The 23,927-nt window shown below is 39.2% G+C and overlaps 2 protein-coding genes across 2 annotated transcripts in view; both read left to right on the plus strand.

Annotated features, from left to right (window-relative positions):
- Positions 1-27: 27 nt before the first annotated feature.
- Positions 28-15,708, plus strand: NADSYN1 (NAD synthetase 1; the record flags this gene model as incomplete). The annotated part of the gene is given in 20 exon segments (XM_072421555.1): positions 28-176; positions 1,599-1,659; positions 3,628-3,744; positions 3,863-3,916; positions 4,800-4,889; positions 5,990-6,041; positions 7,953-8,041; positions 8,207-8,324; positions 8,982-9,113; positions 10,746-10,880; positions 10,988-11,046; positions 11,247-11,295; positions 12,117-12,219; positions 12,312-12,480; positions 12,820-12,955; positions 13,653-13,759; positions 14,616-14,747; positions 14,838-14,907; positions 15,501-15,626; positions 15,694-15,708. Coding segments are annotated over 20 exon segments (1,899 nt in total).
- Positions 15,709-21,407: 5,699 nt separating this feature from the next.
- Positions 21,408-23,927, plus strand: part of TPCN2 (two pore segment channel 2) — a 29,441-nt gene continuing 26,921 nt past the window's right edge. The window contains exon 1 of the mRNA XM_072422075.1: positions 21,408-21,639. Within this exon, the coding sequence (XP_072278176.1) occupies positions 21,474-21,639 (166 nt within the window). The 5' untranslated portion in view covers positions 21,408-21,473. The remainder of the gene's footprint in view (positions 21,640-23,927) is intronic.

Raw genomic sequence — 23,927 nt, forward strand, 5'->3', positions numbered from 1 at the left:
GGGGGAGGTGCATGGCTATAGAGGAAGAAGTGTCACCCTGGCTGCAATGTGCATGTGTGTATAGGAAGCCCATATTGTACCACCAGGCACTATGGGCAGGAAGGTGACTCTGGCTACTTGCACATTGAATCAATGGGCCCTGGACTTCGAAGGGAATCTACAAAGAATATTACAAAGTATGTAATCACAATTATTCTTAGCTCACAACTGTTCTTTATTTAAAGGGACTGTCCTCAAACCCAAATCCCTCTGCCCTTGTTTTTGCATTCTTTGCAGCCTTAAAATAATTTGCATTTGTAAATGAATTTCTGCTGAAACCAAATAAATTGTACCAATGTGATAAATGCTTATTGGGAAGAATGCAGCTCTTATGGTGGTGGAAACAATGTTGCAAACAATTATAAAGTTTTTGGTATCATGCCACTGGTTCTTCCATGCTATATAAGTGCCAACAAAAAAGGGGTCAGTTTAAAGTTTAAGGAACCCTGGTTGAGAATGGCTGATCCTATGTATAGACGTCTGAAAAAAGTAATAAAAGTGTCATAGTACACTAAACGTCACCCAACGGTATCACTGCATTTGTGACTTTTAAAGCCAGCATGAAAGAAATGTATTTAAAAAAAAGTGGCACTAAATATATTCTGCATAATATATCTTCATATTCTATGTAAGGAACTACAAATCCCAGGAGTACTGTGCTGCAACTTATCTGATGAAGGGGCATGAACCATTCAGTGGAGTTTGTTTCTGCATTGCTGCACATTCAGCACCTTACTGAGCTTTGCAAGTTGCAGCACAGTTATTCTGGGATTTGTAGTTCCTTTGATAGATTTTGCCAAGTGGACTTATTAGTGAGTGGTCAGCGGTCATCTGCAAGTTAGATAAGAGTTGGATTTAATATTGAAAGTGTAATTTTGGACAACTTTTGTATTAATAAAGCAGAACTAAACCAATATATATATATATATATATATATATATATATATATATATATATATAAAATTTAGGTAGTCAGGTTCTTCCTTTGCAGAAAGGACAGCCAATTAAATAAATGTACCTATTTGTTAGCATACACATCAGGAATGCATTGAGAGTTTGTTTTATCTAAAGCCAGAAGCTTTCTTTAGTTTTGGGCATAGTGGAGAAGGATAGAACCCCTTTTTATTGTTCTCAATGGGCCCATTGATGCTTTCCTCATTGTCCTGCTGACCAATATCACTGGGACTGGCAGTAAGATAGATTTAAAAGCTTTAAATAGTCACTACAACAGAAAATATTTCAATGGGGTCATCTGTTCTGGTGAATAAGGATTAGATTAGATTTCCTCTGACTAGGGGGTGATTCCCTCTTCCCTCCTGATGGATCTCCAGACAAAAAGTGACAGGAGATCTCTCCAGTGTTGCTAATATGGACAGAAATGTATAAAAGAAATACATAAAAATCTTGCTAGGGGTTTTAACTGTTCCCTGCATAAAACTACATAAAATAAACAGTTTTTTTATCTCAAGCACAGATATAATATTTATTTTGTTATCTTTGTATGGTTTTATGTTTTGTACTCTTTATACTACTTTTGTTCCTTTTACACTATATTCCAGGTATAAAGATTGCAAAAGAGAAAGGCGCTCGATACCGGCTCGGCCCAGAATTAGAAATATGGTAAGATACAATGACTATGGACTCTGTAAAGCACCAAAATATGTCAGCTCGATGGAATCCAGGATCCTAATAAATAGTCATAATGTGTGTATTCAATGTATCATCTTCTGTTGTCTAGCCAACCTTTACCCTTGTGCCAAATAATCAAGTAACCTAACTCTACAAATTTGGCTACAGGTCAAAGTCCCTGTTTAGCAATCTGCAGACAAATAAAGTTACAGCTTTGTTTTAAACTGACATTCTGTGTACTGAATTGGTTTACCCCCCTGGCGTTACGATTCTGTCCATATTTTTATGCAAAAGCGGTACATTTTTTTACCCCGAGCCACACTCGGGAACACCGCTCAGGGGGTAATTTATTTTTTGTCTTTTGATTTTTCATAATATTTTTATGCTATAAATGCAATACTAATAGGAAAGCCCAGCATTGCCTCCCTGGATAATGCTGGTCTGTGCTGGCTGGCTAAGTCTACACGGACTGTTTCCCCAGAGTGTACCCTAAGCTTCCCATGTTCGAAACTCCCATTTCAATGGGCCGGTCCACACCAGAACATTTTCTTGAGCTGTAAAGAAAAGGCATCCTACAGAGTTTGGAAAGTTCCAACACCCAAAAATGTTAAAAAAAAAAAAAAAAACAACTATAAATGCTCCTAAAGCACCAGTCAACATGAATGGGTGTTTTTAGGCATTTTGGGGCATAAGTTTTTTTTCCCTACTCTGCTACATATCATGGTTTAAAACGTCTTTATAAATGCTTAAAAACTCTGTATGCTTAAATGCTTAAAAAAACTGTATGGGTATTTTAAAATAAAAGTCAGCATAGGCCTAACCTAAAGGTGGCCATGTATTACTTGACAGTTTTAATATATGAGCAATTAGATTTAAAATAAATTATAGAAATAAAATTATAGAATCCAAAGGAAATCTTTTAAAAATAGAGGGACTCCTGATTGATATTTGATCATCTGAACAATATAAGGTAATACCCATTCCCACAGGGTGCATAGGAGAGTGGCAACATCTAAAAGCGGTATAGCCTTGTACTACATTGAGCATTGCAAAGCTAGCAGAATTGTCTAGGACCCAGAGAAGCACCGGTTACTCACCATTGTCTGACATCCACCAACCTATGGAAGCGCTCTACTGCAATACTTCATGGTGCACTTTAATATAAATAAAAGATCATCATCTCAGAACTATTATTCGTTCACCCCATCATGCACATAACTATCTTATGCCGGACTGCTAAACAGAGCTTCTGAATCATTCAGCTGTAAAGGCAACTTCTTCTGGCTGATAGCTTTATTTTTCTATATTCAACTGATGCAATTAAAATGTAAGATTCAAATAGTATATTTCAATCAAGTATGGTATGAAATCCAAATCGGGGGTGTAGTAGGGTGGGCACAGGTAGAAACGCGGTGCCCTCACTTTTTTCGGGAATGGGCATACGTGCCTACTCTTTTTTTCAACTAGTTCTTTGGTGGTCCACGGCTCTGGCCAGTCAGGAAACGGACCCCGCTCGGGGGGGGGAGGGGGTATGGGGGGGGGGGGGCCACTACCCATGGCCGTGGACCATGTCTCTTGTATAGAATTGCAACCCCAGGGCGGTAAGCGTGTTGTCTCTCTGAACACAACCTGCCCATTCGCCTACAGGTCTGAGCCTGCGATGGGAGAGTGGCATCATGATGTCACTCTGGGAGAAGTTTGTTCCCCTGTGAGTGACACATAGACAGGGGTGTAGTGGGGCGGGCATGTTTACCATGCCCCTTCTTCTTTTTTTTACTACTACACCCCTGATCCAAAAGGCTTTACATTAACTAACACATACTGATTGGGAATGTAGGGTGGAGCAGAATTTACATCAGCTTGGTCCTAGTTGTTAGCTAGACATAGGTGCTACAATATTCTATAAATGCCTAATAAAAAGAACACCCAATATGTAATGCGTAATCTCTCTTCATGCAGTGGCTATGGCTGTTCAGATCATTTCTTTGAGTCTGATACAATCCTTCATTCTTTCCAAGTCCTGGCAAAGCTGCTGGAATCTCCTGTGACCACTGATATCATCTGCGATGTTGGAATGTGAGTGTTCTCAATATATTTATTTTCTTGTTTTTACATTCCAGTATACCCTCAAACATCTTCAGAGTTTTGAAAATGTGACGTCCATTGCTCTGATTTATTGTTTCCTTCTTTGCAGGCCAGTGATACACAAGAATGTCCGATACAACTGCCGGGTCATCTTCCTCAACAAGTAATCAGCTTTTATTATTCTTACTTTCTACTATGATAATATACTTCTAGTATATTAGTATATACTAATAGTATATTGATAATATACTTCCAGTCTAAACTCTGCAAGTAATTTAACAGCAAGTTCAGATGTGTAAAAAAGTAAAAAATGGGTGTGATTTTCCAATGGGGAAATACTGGGGCATGGACCCAGATGTCCACTTATCAATCCGTGTCTGTTGAGACATGATGTGTCATATTATTATTATTCAGTATTTATATAGCTCCGACATATTACGCAGCACTTCATAGTCATTTCACTAGCTGTCCCTCAGAGGGGCTTACAATCTAATGTATATGTTTATAACTGCTGTTCATTAGGACCTGTACCAAGATCATTCATATTTCCCCATTCTAAACTCAAGGCTCCCTATATATGGGGTCATAATAAAGAACCTGCCATGGCGTTTTTATAGTTGTGCATGCTTCCTATCAGGTCAGCAATGTTTCCTTTTCTCCCTTAAAGCTTTTATTTTTATTTTCCTGCGAATTACAAAAAGAACAATTCCAAAAAATTCAATTCCAACTCCAAATAAAGATTCATTGTGAATTCAGCTTATAGTGACCAGCTTTTGTTGATGGATCCATGTGAGTGTCACTACTGTACAACTGCTGGCCAAGCGGAATATTTAAACTCCAAGACCTGATTAAATTTCAACCAAGAATGTCAGTGCTGCACAGCATCCATGCTGGCCATTGCACTATTAGGAATATTCCTGTTCATGCCAATGGAGTATTTACTATATTTACTATATCAAGTTGTAAAGTTCTATGTGAAAATATTCTTAAAATCCAAAAAGTTTGTTTGGTGGCATTTAAAATTCACGTATCTATTTTTTTTTAAGAAAAATTCTGCTCATCCGTCCAAAAACAGTCATGGCGAATGCTGGAAATTACCGGGAGCTGCGCTGGTTCACACCGTGGAATAAGCTAAGGTATAATTCTAGTTTTGGCATATTATGACCGTGTATTATAACCTTTGGGCAGTTTTCTGACTGACCATGAGGTTGTGGGGTGATTTCTGTTTCCTAATGCTAGAGAATCGCTGCCTTGGGGGGAGATGCAACTTTTCCCCAGAGTAGCCCGATAGAGAATGAATGGTACCAATACGACCAATACTGCCAAAAGTGCAGATGCCTATTGTTTAAGAACCAGCACTATAGTGCAAATGACCGAGCAGCTGGTAAGGTACTAGCTGCTGAAATCTGCGTGGGATTGCTCGCTCCCAAAGTAGTTCTGAACCTATCCTTAAGAAACTGATTTGAATAATGCTAAGCATATACTATGTGATCTTTTTCTTGATGGTATTTTATTGTGATCTAACACATGATATATAATGATTCATTTAAATCGATCCATAAAACTGACTACTGGATTTAATGTACCATTTGCTTAACTGAACTATATTGTGATTGATTTTACCAATTATATCTCGTTGAAATTTTATTACCAACACAAAAATGTGGTTTTGATTGCAATATGATGGTTGGCCAATTGACAAAAAATGTCCATGCGGTTCTAGTATATGTGTATTAGTTATCTTTTTTATAATATATTAATCAGCATCTTTCCCCCTTGTTTAGAGAAGTTGAAGATTACAGTACATTTGACTTTTATTGACATAAACCACCTTTGAATGTATTTCTGATTACGATCAACCAAAGATGAACAATATTGAATGTAGAATTGAAAAACTTTCTTTAGCCAAGCTGGTCAAATTATCCGTCAGAGATCTCTCAATCAATCAACATGTAGAGCATACACTCATATCTTTATCTTCATTAAAAAAAACTCCCCTTCCTATTGTGTGATACTTCCCCCACCTCTTAGATTGTAAGCTCTTCTGGACAGGGTCCTCCCCTCCTCCTGTCTGTATCTGTCTGTCATTTGCAACCCCTATTTAATGTACAGCGCTGTGTAATATTGCAATATGATGGTTGGCCAATTGACAAAAAATGTCCATGCTGTTCTAGTATATGTGTATTAGTTATCTTTTTTTATAATATATTAATCAGCATCTTTCCCCCTTGTTTAGAGAAGTTGAAGATCACTTCCTTCCAAGAATGATCCAGGAAATCACTAGACAGGTGGGAATGTGTTATATTGATATTGCACATCGAGTTCATATAAAAAGAACACAATGGTAGCGGTCACCCACATGGATTTGTTTATCACAAATAAACCAAATGACATACCAAAACTCCCTCTCTATACCCCGAATAATTTATGTATAAATGTAAAATATTAGTCACTTGAGACAGTCATGCTTGTCTCGGACAAAAATCTGATGTTTACTGTAGTCCTCCAATACCATTCATGAATCCACCATGGCAGATTATTGAATGATCTATTTTAAACAACAACTTCTGTAGAGAACCTACACAACTATTGATCTATTTTTAAACAGCAACCTTCTATAGTGAAGGCTGGTGCTCCTCCTTCTCCTCTCCATTATTATTATTATTACACAGTATTTACATGGCGCCAACATATTATGCAGCACTGTACAAAATGCATAGTCATGTCAGTAGCTGTCCCTCAATGGGGCTCACAATCTAATGTCCCTACCATAGATATATGTCATTATCAGTCTAAAGTCAATTTTGGAGGAAAGCCAAATTAGCTAACTGCATGTTTTTGGAAACCCATGCAAAGATCGGTAGAACCTGCTAACTCCATGCAGATGTTGTCCTGGCCCAGATTCAAACCTAGGACCCAGCGCTGCAAAGGCCAGAGTGCTAACCACTGAACCACGTGCCATCTTCCCATAGAACAGATCGATGCTTTGCATACAATGCTCATTTATTTATCTTTTACTAGAAATGATCACAAAAGTCATTTTCAGCGACAATCATCTGAAATCCATTGGATGTCTGTACAAAGCTATAGACACTAGGGCCCTGAATTAGTAAAACTTCCCAAGGCTGGAGAGGATACACTTTCATCAGTGAAGCTGGTGATCCAACAAACCTGGAAGGGATCTGGTCCCAGATTCAAAACCTTTGCTAGCAAATAGCAAATGACTTTGAAGAAATCCATTCCAGGTTTGCCGGATCACCCAGCTTTACTGATGAAAGTTTTTCCTCTCCAGCCTTGGAGAGCTTTAATAAATCAGGGCCCATCATAGAGGACCACAGGGGCAGCAGTACATTTGACTTTTATTGACATAAACCACCTTTGAATGTATTTCTGATTACGATCAACCAAAGATGAACAATATTGGATGTAGAATTGAAAAACTTTCTTTAGCCAAGCTGGTCAAATTATCCGTCAGAGATCGCTCAATCAATCAACATGTAGAGCATACACTCATATCTTTATCTTCATTAAATAAAAACTCCCCTTCCTATTGTGTGATACTTCCCCCACCTCTTAGATTGTAAGCTCCTCTGGACAGGGTCCTCCCCTCCTCCTGTCTGTATCTGTCTGTCATTTGCAACCCCTATTTAATGTACAGCGCTGCGTAATATGTTGGTGCCATATAAATACTATTTAATAATAATAATTAAATCTGCTAAAATATAGCGATCAATTTACATTTCAATCAATTGCACAGAATGGAAACTAAAGAATAGATACATTCATTGCAGTGTGTGTTAGGATGAAGGATGGATTTTTACTTGGTGGTTGACATACCAAAGAAAACAATGGAATAGAAAACAAAATTTGTTTTGTGTATGGCTTAATTTTTATTTGCTAACACAATTATACCTAAATACAATGGCATAATTGCCTAATAAGATCACATTATGGAATGACTAACCATTAATTTTAGGAATTGTTAAAATGGATTTTCTTTTTCCAAGTCTCATGTGGGATTTCTATCTGGAAATGACTCCTTTGGTTTAGAATCCTAATCTGCAGACAGTTAATACAATATACAGAACACAAACAAATGTTTTAAACTCGAACAAAGGTATAGCATTTGGTAGCTTGAGCCGCTTTGGTTTATACATTGTATTTTATTATATATATAATCGGGTTTAATCTTTTTATAGGACACCGTGCCCTTTGGTGATGCAGTTTTGGCATCTAAGGACACCTGCATAGGATCAGAAATTTGTGAAGAGTTGTGGGCACCAAACAGGTAATACTGGGAGTGTTCACTTACCATTGGAAGGTAGTTGTGCCATGTTGTGTGTTTGCGTGCTTACGTGTTTAAAATTTCATTTTATTATGTTTTTTATTTTATGTAGTTCCATACGACAACCACACTACAACCATAAACCATTCTGTCTGCTCTATCTTGCAGTCCTCACATTGATATGGGCCTGGATGGCGTTGAAATATTTACTAACGCTTCTGGAAGTCATCATGAGCTGAGAAAAGCCCACTTGCGTGTGGATCTGGTCAAATCTACAACCATAAAAGTAAGTTCTATTGAGTGAATTGCAGCATGGAACATCCATTAAAATATTAACATGGGTTTATTTTTAACTAAAGTACTAAACGGAACATGCAAATTCTATACCAACCAATCGGATTGCATGCAGGAACCTGGGTTATCAGGGATTTCTGCCATTTACACAACAATTATTGCTTCTTGTGGGACATTAGGGCTTTATAAAACTTGTCTGCTGAAATACTTTGCAATAACTGCCATGCACAGTGATATGCGTTATGTATGATGGCACACCAACACGTTTGGATAACTTTACCCTATACATGTGCATTATCACCGGACACAGTGATGCATTTCTTTTTTCTTATTTTTATTGAGATATTCCAAGGTTTACATAACAATAAAATGGCATGTTACACAATGTACGAAAAACCAATATGAAAACAACGTCCTGAGAAAACACAATCCAAATACACAAACACATTAAGATAATGCAATGATGGAATAGTAAAATAGAGTTTTTTTCAGTGATGCTTTTCTCATGTCCTGGTGCATTGGGAGTTAACACATATGCATTAACATAACATACCATGACAGCATGTATGAATGGGCCTTGATTCTGTAATTGTTAATTTCCCATATCATTTTCCTTCTGCCCACTGTGCCATCCTTTACTCCTTTACAGAATGGTGGGATCTACTTGCTTTCCAATCTCAGAGGCTGTGACAGCGACCGGCTGTATTTTGATGGCTGTGCAATGATATCTATCAATGGAGACATTGTAGCCCAAGGCTCTCAGTTTTCTCTACAAAATGTGGTAAGATCAATTTGTTGTATATAGATGTGTAATAACCTGAGTTGCAGTCAAAAAATAAAAAAGAGTGCTGTAGGTGCTTTTGGTGGTCCAGGTGGGTCGACATGGGCACTCTGACTGGTCAGTATCTACACAGTAAGTTGTAATTTATTATATATTGGCCAGCCTTGGGTTATCTTTTTATACTACAGTGTGTGGATATAGCTGGACTGAACGAGACCGGCTAGTCTGCCCTACCAATGATCCTTGGATATCCGTGCTCCTGTAGCTATTTCACTGATTGTTCTTTTTTGACATTTAATAACCATTGTATACTGGGAACACCCCACCATACTTTTACTTTTGGAGATTCTTCTAGCCATTACAATTTTGCCTAGTCACTTAGATCCTTATATTTGTCTATTTTTATGATCATTATTAACGTTAAACCTGAATTGAATATTATTATACTAAACAGGGTTTATATAGCGCCAACATATTACGCAGCGCTGTACATTAAATAGGGGTTTCAAATGACAGACAGATCCAGACGTTGACACAGGAGGAGGAGAAGACCCTGCCCAGAAGAGCTTACAATCTAGGAGGTGGGGGAAGTATCACACAATAGGAGGAGAGATGAATATAAATAAATCCAGTACATGGAAATGAATAGTTGAATAGTTGTTTCAGTTATTAGTTGTAAAGCAACACCAAGTAAGGTAGAAAATCTTCACTTGCTGAGTCAGACTTGTAGCTCTGCTGTTATCTGGTAGGGAAAGCTTTACTGATTAGAGAACAATTGTAACAAAAAGGAATCATATCAGACTACTGCTAATACAAGGTGCTACAGTCCTTCACTGCAGACTATTGATAGGCAGAAGATTATCTACTCTCCATATTAAGCTACGTACACACTCCAATGGTTCTCGCCTGATAATCCGCTCAGGGCCGATATTGGACAAGAATCTGAAGTATGTACAGGGCACGCCGTTTATCGTCTGAACGACCTTCCTGGTGGATCCACAGACAATGAGCGATGAACGATCGTAATGCAAGTGAAGGGGGAGAGCACGCAGCGGAGTGCCACTCCGTCACTCTCCCCCTTCACTTGCCTCCCCTCTGCATAGAGCAGAACCGTGCTGTATGTACAGAGCTCGTTCATGCATTGTGCAATGCTAGGCGTTGGAAAGAATCATGAAAGATCCTTTCCAACAACTATTATTGCACGTGTGTATGCGGCTTTAGTGGTTCCTTTATGTACTTTTGCTATTCTCACAAGAAGCAAGATCTTCTGCACAGGGTCCTCTCCTTCTCCTATGTCACTGTCTGTATCTGAATTTATATTTGGACTTGTTACCATCTATGTGTTTTTTAAGCTGGGTGGGAAGAAATTGTAGGTGAGGGGCAGCCTCTGTATTGTGACTTAAATTTTAGAAACTGCCCAAAAACATCAGGGTGGTTACTTAAAAGTGCCAGGTGGTGTACCCGGCTAAAAGCGGCTGGGGAGAACACTGATAATTTTAAAAAATAAATATTGGTATTTTATTATTAACTATGAAGTTTATTTAGATACCTGAAAAGCCAAGAATAAAAGTTTAAATGAGAGCAGAAAGTTTTCCTACGTCACAGTTTTCTATTGCTTTTTCTTTTGGACAGGAAGTCCTCACAGCAACATTAGACTTGGAAGATGTCCGTAGCTACAGGGCCCACACGTCCTCTCGGTGTATATCGGTAAGGCATTGCTTTGCAAACAGCATTTATTATTTAACTAGGAAATTACTTCTCCACTCTGCAAAACTTTACAGCCGATGATTAGTTTATCCAATAAAATGAAATACATTTTTAAAACATCCAGAAGTCAGATGTTTTTCTTTTAGTAAATCCCAAACTGGGCACAGACTTTGAGGATGGTAATTACAATCTGCCTTTCAAGCTCACCAGCCTTTACTGATGACTAGTGTGATATATGAGACTTGATGATGCATGTAACCCCATTTATTCACTGTGAATAAAAGATAAGCCATTATCACCCCCTTTCCCCCCCCCCTAAAAAGTGTTGAAAAGTAGCAGACCCCAGTAAAGTTTTCTTGATGGGCTTTTTTTAACAAAGCTAGCATCACATTGAACATGTAATAACTCTCTCCTTTTGCCTTCCAGCCTAGGACCAGCCTGTTGGCTTTGGGACTATTTAAGACGTAGTAAACAAGTAAGCATTTTTATCCATTTTCTCATAAAACACTCTATAGGGTTTACAATGGGTTGTAGAGTTTTGGATAATATATATATATATCTTGTCTTTTTTTGTTTTTATTGTCATATATTACAAGTTATATTAACAAATATGAAAATGCTGCACTTTTTACAGCTAGCAGATGGGATCAGTTTCTTCTTTACACATTTACCTGGCTATCCACAAGAGTTTACTAACAAAAAGCCTGTTTGCAGAGCTAAATTTAGGATTTGCACACACACAACTTTAACTTAAAAAAAAGTGTGACCCTCCCAGGAGAGACCCTTAGGTCCATCAACCACAGCTAAAAGATCTTCTAGTAACCTCTGGAAGAACCCTGGTTAAAAATGGCTAGCCCAAAGGTTGTAAACCTTCCATGCTGTATTCAAACTGGAAAAAACATACTTTTAGAACATACATTTTAGAACTCTCTTGTACCACACAATGGGAGTAAACAGGGCAGCACCAATCCGGTGTTCTGTGCCAACCTATGTAGTTTTTGGGTGGTGGTGTGGCGACCAAGCTGTGTTGCCTTCCTATAGTAGGGAAAAGTCAGGTCAATGGTAGAGCGGTGACCTTTTCCGAAATGCACAGACATAATTACAAACCCTTTAATGGGTAAATAGTATTTGTAAGTCAATGGTATATTTAGCAGTGTGCCTGATGTTCAGCTTTAACAAAGGGTCTTAGATGAGTTCCCAGCCTGAAGCTACACTTGATATAGTATCTTGTGACTATGATCACCATGCATTTCACATACAGACAGTTCTTCAAATATTTGTCTCTGGCCTTTTCAGGGGGGTTTCCTTCTTCCTCTCAGTGGCGGGGTGGACAGCTCTGCTGTAGCTTGTATCGTGTACTCCATGTGCCGCCTTGTATGCCAGGCTGTGGATATGGGAAGTAAGTGCCTCTATCCAATTTATAAAATAATATAATGTAATTTTACTAGAATAAATCATATCTCACAATACTTGTTGTTTTTTTCCTTCTAGATAAAGAAGTGCTGCATGATGTACGTCAAATAGTTGGTGATGAGAACTACGTGACTACAACACCCAATGAGCTTTGCAATCGTCTATTGACCACTTGTTATATGGCAACCGAGAATTCTTCCACTGAGACCCGAGAAAGAGCCAGCATGCTGTCACAGCAAATAGGCAGGTACCTGAGAGGGGCAAAAGAGGTGACCATGCAGGTTGCATTGTGTGATTAAATAATTAATCACAAAGCCATTATTAAATAAATTGATTGATTATAGAACAATGCAACACACATTCTTCCATTCTTTGCAGTTGACTTATATATAACATATAGTCACAAATAGGAAACAATGATCATATATTCAATCTGTAACACAACTGGTGCACACAGATATTTGTGTGATCAGAAATGATTGACAAAATTCTGCAACTGTTAATAATACAAGAAAGTCAAAATCAAGTTTATCTACATTTAATATAGAGCGTCTGATTATTACCTCTGTTACATTTTTTTTTTTAGTTATCACCTGACCCCAACCATTGACACCGCTGTGAAGGCTGTAATTGGCATATTCACCTCTGTGACTGGTAATGTCCCTCGGTTTCGTGCTCATGGGGGAAGCTGGAGAGAGAATTTGGCACTTCAGAATGTGCAGGTAAGTTTTGCAAAGTCTAAAACATAATCAACTGTACTATAAATTCTGCCCTAATAAAAGTGTAAAAGTACAGCTTAATTAAAATGTATCCTGACTTCAAGGAATATTGGCATAGATGCCCTAGGTGATAAGAACAGGCTAAGTCAAAGATCAGGTTCCATTAAAGGTAGCTGTGCAAATAACTTATCACTGAAGCACTGAATATTTTTTGGATTGAAAGCTTTAGATGTAAAAAAAACTGCACAGCATCACCCAACCACTTGCACACCTCTACTGGCACTTCATCAGGGCAACAAAATCTTCCTATTAACCAATATAAGTATGCAACAGATTTGGCATGACTTAGCCTACCAGACAACTAATACTCAGATATAGGTGGGTTCAGACAAATAAAAACAACAGTCCTGTGCACCCCCTCAGAGGCTGAGACCTTGATTGGCCGCCTTCCACGCGGCATTGTTTTTTAAAAATACAGCAATTGCAGATTTGACAGTCGGTGGCAGTGAGCTGTACTGAACCACTCACTGCCATGCCAAAATATCTCCATGTGAGAAAAGCATATGAAGGCATTGTCAGGGGGAGTAGTATGGTACGTTACATGCATATTCATTAAATAAAATGATAAATTTAGATTTTTTGATCTACATTTTTACATGGTCCACTTTAATTAATATTTTCATGTCACTTATATCTACAGGCCCGATTAAGGATGGTGATCGCTTACTTGTTTGCTCAGCTTAGTCTCTGGACACGAGGCCTCCCGGGAGGACTGCTGGTTCTTGGATCAGCCAATGTAGATGAAAGGTTAGAATATTCATTAAAATATTAAACTGATGACAACTAGACAATACCGGACAATAAATAAAAAATTGACAGTACTGGTTATGGTCTGGAGTTGTCACATCTGTGGCATTCTATGTAATCCCCTTGCTGTATAGTATTTAAAATATCATATTACAGAATATCTTCTCTATGTTAGTCTAACACTATGGGCATGATTTATTAAAGCTCTTCAAAGATGAAGAGGATACACTTTCATCAGTGAAGCTGGGTGATCCAGAAAACCTGGAATATATCTAGTCCAGGATTGGAAACATTTGCTAACACATAGCAAATTACCGGTACTTTGAAGAAACCTATTCCAGGTTTGCTGGATCACCCAGCTTCACTGGTGAAAGTGTATCCTTTCCAGCCTTGGAGAGCTTTAATAAATCAGGACCTATGTGTCTGACAAAGTTGTAGGTAACACATTAAAAAAGTGGTTGTGACACCCTTCCTGTTACATGCTGACAACACCCAGCCACTGCTGCACATGTATAAACAGCATTGTCATCCTTCCTAGAGTTGCAAGAGGTATGCACAGTCCCTACGGGCAACAGAAACAAGAAGCTTGCAGGGCAGGCTCACAAAACTTACCACCTTGTATGCCTGATTGATGGCACAGATTTTCTTCAGTAGAAAAGGGTTCTCTTGTACAACAGCATAAAACAGGGTATAGCTGGAAGAACGATGAAAAGTGTGAGAGTTTAACTATCCCCTGTACCCTGTTATTTTGGTCCAGAGCTCCAACCTTGCTCACTTCCTTATGCTCCACTAAGACTTTAAAAATCAGTTAGGATTATTAAGTTGGCATAATTTTATTATATTGTTTATATTGCAGTCTTCGAGGATACCTGACAAAGTACGACTGCTCCAGCGCAGACATAAACCCTATCGGTGGGATCAGTAAGACGGATCTGAGAAGGTTTATTGGCTATGCTATTGATACATTTCAGCTCAGCGCACTGACAAGGTGAGTGAAGTGCCAGCTTCTAGCTTAACAAATGTGGATGTGAATCTAACGGAAACTTTAATTTGTCTTCTTCATGTTCTCTCATTTCAGCATACTCTCTGCCCCACCAACCGCAGAACTGGAGCCACTCACAGATGGACTCGTATCACAGACAGATGAGGTAGGAAATTTACAGATCGGGTATTATACAGTGGCTGTCATCCTGGTTGTTTGAGTTTTAAAGTACATATGTAAAATACATATATATATATGTAGGTCCTTCCTGCTTGCTTGTCACCATGCTGTGTCTAACTGGAAAACCAGATGGTGCAATCTTTACTATCAGAAGGGAAAGGGGGGTAACTGGTGGCGTAGTGTAGCCCTTCCTGCTATTCATGTTTATAGAAGGTGTTTTTCTTGAGCTAGCGCTTTATATTGGGCCAAAAACTCAAAAAGTATTGATAAATTACCATTTGCAGAAAGACAGAAAGGACAGCCCTCATATTTTCCATAGTTTTCCATTCTTTCCCTGTTTGGCACTGCCCTACATTTTTATCATAGGGATCATAGTCATGTCTATCAATTCACAGGGTGGGAGGTGGATACATGACAGCCTAGAGTAGAGGAAGTTTGTTGAGTGATGCTGACTGGTATTCATCCCCGAAGACTAAAGACATTCTATCTTATTGAATGCTTTAAGTTTCAAGAGACTTTTACACATTAGCAGATTTTTTGATACTTCTAATTGCTTTTTTCCCATCATTTCCCCTGCAGGAGGATATGGGAATGACGTACGATGAGCTGTCTGTCTATGGAAAGCTGAGAAAAGTTGTGAAAACTGGACCATACAGCATGTTCTGTAAACTTCTGCTTATGTGGAGGACGATATCACCTAGACAGGTAAATACAGGGTTTATTTTGTAGTTTAAAGCCTCAAATGGTCAGACCACCTAACATGTTATTCTAGGTAAAGGCCGAATGAGTCCATGGAGAGTTTTGGCAGTTTCGCTGTATCGATGAACAGGCAAGTCTCTGTTTTTTGCTTCGATTTTATCACAAGTTCTAGAGAGCCTTCGAAAGCCAGCCTCTCATGAGAGACATATAAAGGCCTCCAATGCAGACCCCTTCTGAAGATTCGGATTCATTATGCTAATGTCGGATTTTGCAGTCTGGAATTGGTGGATTCCAAACTTAATGAATCTGAAGAAAGTAAATTTTTAATTAAATATTGCAACTTTCTACAGCCTAGTGGGGCCCTAGAGGGGTTCCCGGGAGAGTCTGTATGGAGTGAATGGATTAGAACGTCAAACTCTAGTTGACAGCCAATGCATTTTGAGTTATGCCCAAATTCCTGATGATAAGGTTGGCTGCCAGATAATTTAAAGCCAATCTCTGGGCAAACATTAAAGGGAGTGTAAAAACAGAAAAAGTCATCTGGCTGTAATCTGTCACTGCCTACTACCTTCCCTTCCTGACCCTATAGTGTCTCTTCTACACCACAACATGAATACAGTCTTGTAGACTGAATGACACCCAATGAAGGAAGCCACCCACCTCTTTTTTCACAATACTTTAGGGTTCATTGTAATTACAGAAAGCAATAATAATATAATACAGTTTACCAGCCTTTTGCAATGTTTTTAACATGGGGGAACCCTTGAAATAACTTTCAGGTCTTCAGGGAACCCCTGTTATAATTACCCTATCCACAGCTCACAATATATTAGCATGGTGGTCAGAATGCTGGCCATTGGGAAGAATGTCACCCTTATAAAGAGACAAAAAGATCATTTGTGTCAATAAAATGAACCTGAGAGTCACAAAGTGCTCATTGCTCAAGGAACCCCTAGCAAATTCTGACAAATTCCTCACTTTCCATGGAATGCTGATTGAGAAACACTATTATATACTGTATAACATAAAACAGCAAGAGTTATCATTCTCTGAAAATCTTCTACCATTGCAATCCTTGTGAATATATTTTATTGGCATCTTTTTTTTTTAGGTGTCCTCTTTGGAAGAACATAAAAAGGGAGAAGTATTTGAAGAGGTGGATTGAAGAGAACTGGTTTATCCTTTTCTTCTGATTAACAGACAAAAAATTAGAGGATCACTACACTGAAAATTGAAATTAAAGTTTGAGTCAGGACAAAACTTTTTCTAGTTTTGTATGGAGTGGGATTTGCTCTCTGTATGTGTCTATGTGACCAGGGCAACATTCTTTTATTTTTTAATGTGAAATGAATTCATATTCAGTAATGTGTAAGTGTAATATTTTATATTTAATACTCTTAAAAGAATAAAATACTACCTCTGATGTTCTATCTTTCTTTTTTTTTCCCACAGCACTACATTATATTTACTTATTAATCACGGGTTCTCCCCGTGTCTGCGTGGGTTTCCTCCGGGTACTCCGGTTTCCTCCAACATCCCAAAAACATGCAGTTAGGTTCATTGGCTTCCCCCTAAATTGACCTAGACTACATTAATGACATATGACTATAGTAGGGACATTAGATTGTGAGCTCCTTTGAGGGACAGTTAGTGACACAACTATGGACTCTGTACAGCGCTGCGTAATATGATGGCGCTATATAAATACTGTATAATAATAATCAGCAAGACTAGTACAGGCATTCACTTCTGGGATATTCTGGTTCGGAAATGTCACAGTCATCTAAAGCATCTTAGCAGTAAACTTTATAACTGTGGATTTGTATACACACAATGGGCTTAAATTACTAAAGCTGACCAGAAAAGATAGACTATCATGGGTGAACCTGGGTGATATAGCAAACCTTGAATGAATCTGGTGCAGGCTGAAAATATTTACCAACAAATAGGAAATAATTTTCCTATCCATTTCAGGTTTGTTGATCACCTAGGCTCATCCATGATAGTCTATCTTTGCCAGTGTTGGAGAGCTTTAATAAATCAGGCCCTTTGTCTCAACAGCTCATCCCCCTCCTGCTACATCTTTGACCACCTAGCAAAAAAAATCCCACACAACTACTTCCTTGGCTGCCTCTCATTTTTTTTCCCTTGTGATCTGCCAAAATACAACGAACAGTAATCACTATAGAAGAAAGAAGAAGGAAATGCTACTTCCTGCCTCAGGATAAACTTTTTTTATACTCACTCACTACCGTAGTGGTCAGGTGTCACCAAAATGCCTTATGGGATTGTATGGCTTTAAAAAGACCTGGTTCCTTGACATAAATTATTATATTTACCTTCAATGTAGCTCTGGACTCAAGAGTTTGATTACCCTAGAACAGTGCTTTTTAAAATAAGTGAATATTTGAAATAATTTTCAAGCCTTAGGGACCCGCTACTATAGTTTCTATATCCGCAGCTCACAGTACAATAACATGATGGTCAATTGGGAGAATTCTTCTTACATTTCTGGCCATTGGGAAGGATGCCACAGATAGCCAAAATGATTATTGGTGGTGTTTAAACTGACCCGAGAGACACAGTGAGACACAGCTCATTACTCAAGGAACCCCTGGTTGAGAAATACTGAAAGTCAATTCTGTCACACACCCTCCTTGCACATCATAGCCCTCTCCTCTTCTGGGAATGTCAAATTACAGGTAGTCCCCGGGTTACATACGAGATAGGGACTGCATGTTTGTTCTTAAATTGAGTTTGTATATAAGTGGGAACAGGTACATTATTTTAATAAATGCAATTAGGACAGATGTTCGTCTAAACATATTATGCAGCATGGTGTCAGTTACTGTATATAATCCTCACTGTGAGTTAATCACAAACAAAGCAAAAACAAAAAACTTAATGGAGCCTAGACATTCATTAACTTCTGGAGCAAGGTGTTCTTTGATATGCAAAAAGAAACAAGTCCAGAGTTTGTCTTGGTCATTAAAGAGTTACAAGATGTTCCAAAAGAGCTCAGTCCTTTGGATCACTAACAAAGTCAGCTGTGTTTAGCAAAAGATTTCTTCTGAAAGTCGTGTAAACCACCCCTCCCCCCATCAAGCCTCTGTCCTGCACACCAGCGAGCAAGGAATCCCTATTCATATCTAGGAGTGGGGTTGTATGTCAGATGTTCTTAACTTGGGGACTACCTGTATAGCTGGGCTTTTTTTTGTGGTGTTCACATATTTCTAACATGCTGTTGGGCTGGCTGCACAAACAGAGGAGCTATTGTTTGGTGGGTCTGCTTTAGAAGTTGACCAATAGGGGAAAATAAAAGGTGCTCTTGAAAAGCCAACCCTGCACCTCACCTTCCTTTTGCTCCCTTGCTACTCTGCTCCCATAAATATCTTGTATTTTTTGGTTGCAGCTTCTGGGCATAAGCAACCAATTTTGTCAGGTGGTGCTGATATACTTCTAATTTGAGGAAGTGCTACTATCCAAAGGAAAAGAGCCAAAGCAGCTACCTGGGATTGCCAGATGGGGGCGTTTGTCAAAAGGAGGTAAGAAAAGAATTCAGGGCCCCTTCTGAATACACCAGTGACTGAAGGCTCACCCTCTTTATACCGCATGAAGAAGAGGATGATTAAGCCCAATGATGACTTACAACGGACTTTTTTTGTTCTTCATTAAAAGTACTTGCATCCCCATTGAATTCTATGTTGTCTTCATCTATTTTTCCCAAATATCCTGCTATCTTTCCGTGTTGCTTCTAGCCTCCTTGATGACATGGTACCAGATCACTGCACAGATCTGCAAAAGATTGGGCACGTCATCATAAGGGTGCTGTACCCAAAAGCAATTTACCTAGTCCCTGATCTCTCTCTGCACATGTGTAAGATCAAGCGACAAGAGTTTGTATTTATGGAACACACCCTGATGATATGGTGCTTGATCTTGGGAATGTGCAGAGGGAGAACAGCCACTGGCCTTGTGTATTGTGTTGGATAACTACATTACACATCCCAGGAGGATGCTGAAACCAATAACAACCATTGGAGAAACCCAAGGGTTCCAATCATTCTCAATGAGAAGCAAGAAGGGGTGCTAGGGATGCCAAAGTAAAGGGCCATAATTTTTTTACCTTTGCTGGAGTACTTTACCCTTTGTTAGATTCTTCTGCATTCAACACATTCAGGACTGTCACATGGGATACCTCCACTCACCTCTTTTTTTACACTAGACAGATTCTAATGTTAAGCCCAAATATTCTTATATAGACCCATGGCTGCAAGAATAGATCTTTACTGTAAAAGCAGATCATGTCCCTTTTCATTGCCCATGTGGCCATTGCATTAATAGATCAATAGGAAGGCTTAGCATGTTGCAGATGGTACATATAAAGGGTGCATGGGTATGAGAGGTAAAAAGGTTAACCAAAAGCAGCACCCATTCATCAGAAGGTCTCTGGCTTTGTCTTGGTAAAGCAAATCCCCCAATGATGAAAGACTGCTGTAAGAAATTGTAATCCTGCACTCTTTTTTTCATTACTCTTCCTTCTAGTTTCCATCTAACTGGACATCCATTAGCTCTTCATCAACTAAAGCAGCCTTTTTACCCCTAAGAATAAAAATGAATTGTCGGGGTCTTAGGGAACCCCTGATAAAATGAATTCATTGAGGATCAGCGGCAAAAATGACCCAATTATAGTGATTATCAGTAAAGAATGAAATTAAAATATGGCTGGTACCATCCGACTGGCTGCAAAATGGCAACGAAACTTGGAATTATGTAGAAACATCAGTTGGGAAGTCAGTGACTAAGAGCACAAGGAACCCCCAACAACCATTGCAGGAACCCTAGGATTCCACAGATTCATGGTTGAGAAGAGATGTAAAATACAAAGGCTGCTATTGATTTATAATGAAAGCTAGTTGCCCAGCTCTCATGCTCATCCACTGGCTTCAGTGCTGTCCAAGTTACTAATCTGGATCCAGTTTTCAGATTGCAATGATCCCAGGGCCCATTCACCCCAATAATGCCCAATGAAGACCCAAAAAAGACCAAGGCGGTTAGTTGTATGTCCCATGGCTTTAATTCACACAAATGTGCTGCAATGGAGTGCTCTGATGATGTGTCCATTCCAACACATTGCAACTTGCAGCAATGCAGGGAAATAAAGAGGACCTCCCATGCAAATGCCAATGCCAACCAATATTATCCAGATATTGGTGCAGTGCATAGAGACAGGAAGTGGCTGTAAAAAGTTGCAGGAGTGTTGCAATTGATAGGTCTATGCCGCCACAATGTATGATAATGCTTTTGTGGTGCACATGTTGTAAATAATAGTACATACACCTTTTCTATTCACATGAATGGGATGCCTTTTTGCAAACACACCACAAAATTTCAAATGGGCCACCTCAATGTTGTGGCAGTTTACCTTTTTTTATTATATTTTTGGATACATATATATTTTTTTATTTTATAAAAATAAATATTTTATTATTATTTTAATCTATTCCCTGTTGATATTATTGTGCTTTTCTGCCTTAATTTGGGCCTTAACCACCATTCCTGTTGGTTGCCTAGCAACTCCACTCACAATTCATTCCTTTCATGTCTCTACCTGTACAACGCCAAGCTAAAGTTTTGAAAAGTTTTCTCTTGTTTAAATAAAGTTGTCCCCGTACAGAACCTTGCAGGCTGGGAAATGTAGTTTGGAGTTCTCGCCCGCAGCTTTAATAGCAACGAGCCTCAGCGCCACTGTAGGACTACATTTCCCAGGGCGCAATGCACGGCTCTGGTGTTCCGCGTTCGGTGAGGTTGGCAGCTGGAGGAGGTAGAGCAGCTTGCTGCCGGTGCCCTGTGATGGAGTCGGATCCTCTGTTATCTCCCATAGAAAGGAGCTGGTGTGCCCAGCCAGACTTCATCGCCTCTCAGGAGAAAACACACAAAAGCAGGACAGGCTCCTATTCCTCCACTGGCTCCTCAGGAGTGGGGGCCCTGGAGCAAGGGGGCCCTCAAGGTGGGAATGGTAAGACCAACACTACTGTGTAATCTATCAGCTTGCTAAAATGTGTGGAAAAGGATTAAAAATCCCATTACACTGCTGCACTGCATTAATGTATTTGTATTAACATGCTCTGCGCTTCTTAATGCACCAAAAATTGCACAGTCAGCATTTTCAGCATCAGCTGAGTGCAAGAATTGCAATTTGTTGTAAAGGTATGCAATGCATGAGCGCTAAGAAGGTGCATCCACAGTGTTAGGGTACGGCAACTGGGTAATTGCCCAGTGTCCCAGATGACAGATTGGCAGGGGTACATTGAGCAGGAATTCTGTACATTTGGGGCCCATGATTTATGCCTGGGGCCCCAATATGTCTAAAACTGTACATTCAGATGCCTTCAGAATGTTATAACAACACCTTGCAATTATTCATGTATTACATGCATTTATATTTAAATATAAAAAGTGCAATAAATCTCTGATCTCATAATATAATGTAATGCAGGGGTGTCAAACTCTGGCCCTCAAAGGAATCCTAAATATGAATTACAGCTGGCCTGCTACCACAATTCCCGGCATCACTCGCGTCTATAGACCAGTGGCCTCTGCCTATGTGTGGCCCCGCATTGGACTGTTTTATGGACGCAGGGAATTGTAGCTGCGTTGCTATTTCAGTGAAGATTGAGTTCGAGCCGCTCATAACATTAAGCCCCACATTGGACTGTTTTCCTGTTGCAGGGAATTGTAGTAGCGGTGCTATTTCAGTTTCAAGTTTGGTCCGCGACTTTGTCTAAGTTTTTAATTTTGGCTCACTGTGTATTTTATTTGACATCCCTGATGTAATGCAACTTCATGCAAATAAAGCAAACAAAAAAGCGTAAACATTTATAAGTAGGTAATGCAATAAATTTTATAAGCTGATCAGGAAAACTGAAGGTTCATAGTATTAAAGCCTCAACCTCAAAATCAAATTGCCTGCAAAATCTTTTTAAAAATAAAACAATTGCTTAAGAATTTCTATCATCTTTAAGTGGTTTAGAAAATTTTGGATCATGGCTTTATTGCAGAAAGTTACAGACGATGTCTTTTCTGGAATAATACATACTTACCTGCATGATCCCTATCGTGTTCTGTAAAAAGCATGCGCATCTCTACCTAGGATACCAGGCTCATCCTGTTATTCCCTGGGACACTGAGAATGAATCCTGCGTGGGAGTTGCTCCATCCATTTCAGCCTGGCCAGTACAGATGCCTAAAGATTGAAACCAGAGAGAGAAGAAATGAGATGGGGGCACCTATGATAGAATGGGGACAGGTGAGTGAATTAAAAAAAAAAATAGTGATCGGGCAGGTAAGGTTATTTTATTGCAGGAGGGGGATCTCCTGTCCTGCAATAAAAGACCTGTCTGATCACAATTTTTTTCTAGTGTGTAGTTGGGCTTTAAGCTACATTAACACATCAAAGTTGGCCAAGGTGAACAGTCTCGTGCAGAAATCTGACGTGTGTACATCGGTCCCACAAAGTCATTCATCAGTGCGCTGTGGTGGATTGATGAATGACCGTTGTGTGTTTCAATGGAGGAGGATGGTGGGTGCCACTCGCCCATCCCGCCCCTCCCTCTCCATAGAACACAATAGGTGCTATGTATACAGCTTACATTCATATCCAAAAGATTATTTCCAGCTACAGCCATCGGAGATCTGTTTGGCGCTGTAGAATATGGCGTTCCTATTGGAATACACGAGTTCCCATGTAGCATTTGTTTGCCAGTAACCATCATTAGATATTGTGTATCAGAGTTCAGGCATTTGTAGGACACACAGGTCCACACCCTCTCTTTATCGTGTGACCACACTTATGACATGCGTTCCTGGCGGCTGATTACTAATTATAGAGAAATGCTGAATCATATTTTCCACATCTGCCATCATAATAAAATAATGAGTATGAACACCGAACTCATTGACTACATTTGTCTCCCTGGGACCGCACAGCACGGCGCTCCATTACCAATTTGTGGCATTTTATTATATTGTGGCTCACTGATTGTGTTTATGTGCTTTCCAGATGTTAAAGCCAAGTTCTGGATACAGTGGGAAAGAACTAAAGTTTCTCTATGTGACCCCCTTGTGGAAGTTTTTTCCCCCCTTCCTGTTCCTGTGACACCAATATATGTAAAAAGACAGCAGAATAGGATTACATGGATGGCAATAAAACAAACAAAACATAGGACCTGATTTGTTTGGATACACTTTTATATGTGAAGCTGGATGATTCAGCAAACCTGGAATGGATTTCTTCAAAGTCAAACA

The sequence above is a fragment of the Pyxicephalus adspersus genome, chromosome 9 (genome assembly GCF_032062135.1).
Source record: "Pyxicephalus adspersus chromosome 9, UCB_Pads_2.0, whole genome shotgun sequence".
NCBI lineage: Eukaryota > Metazoa > Chordata > Amphibia > Anura > Pyxicephalidae > Pyxicephalus > Pyxicephalus adspersus.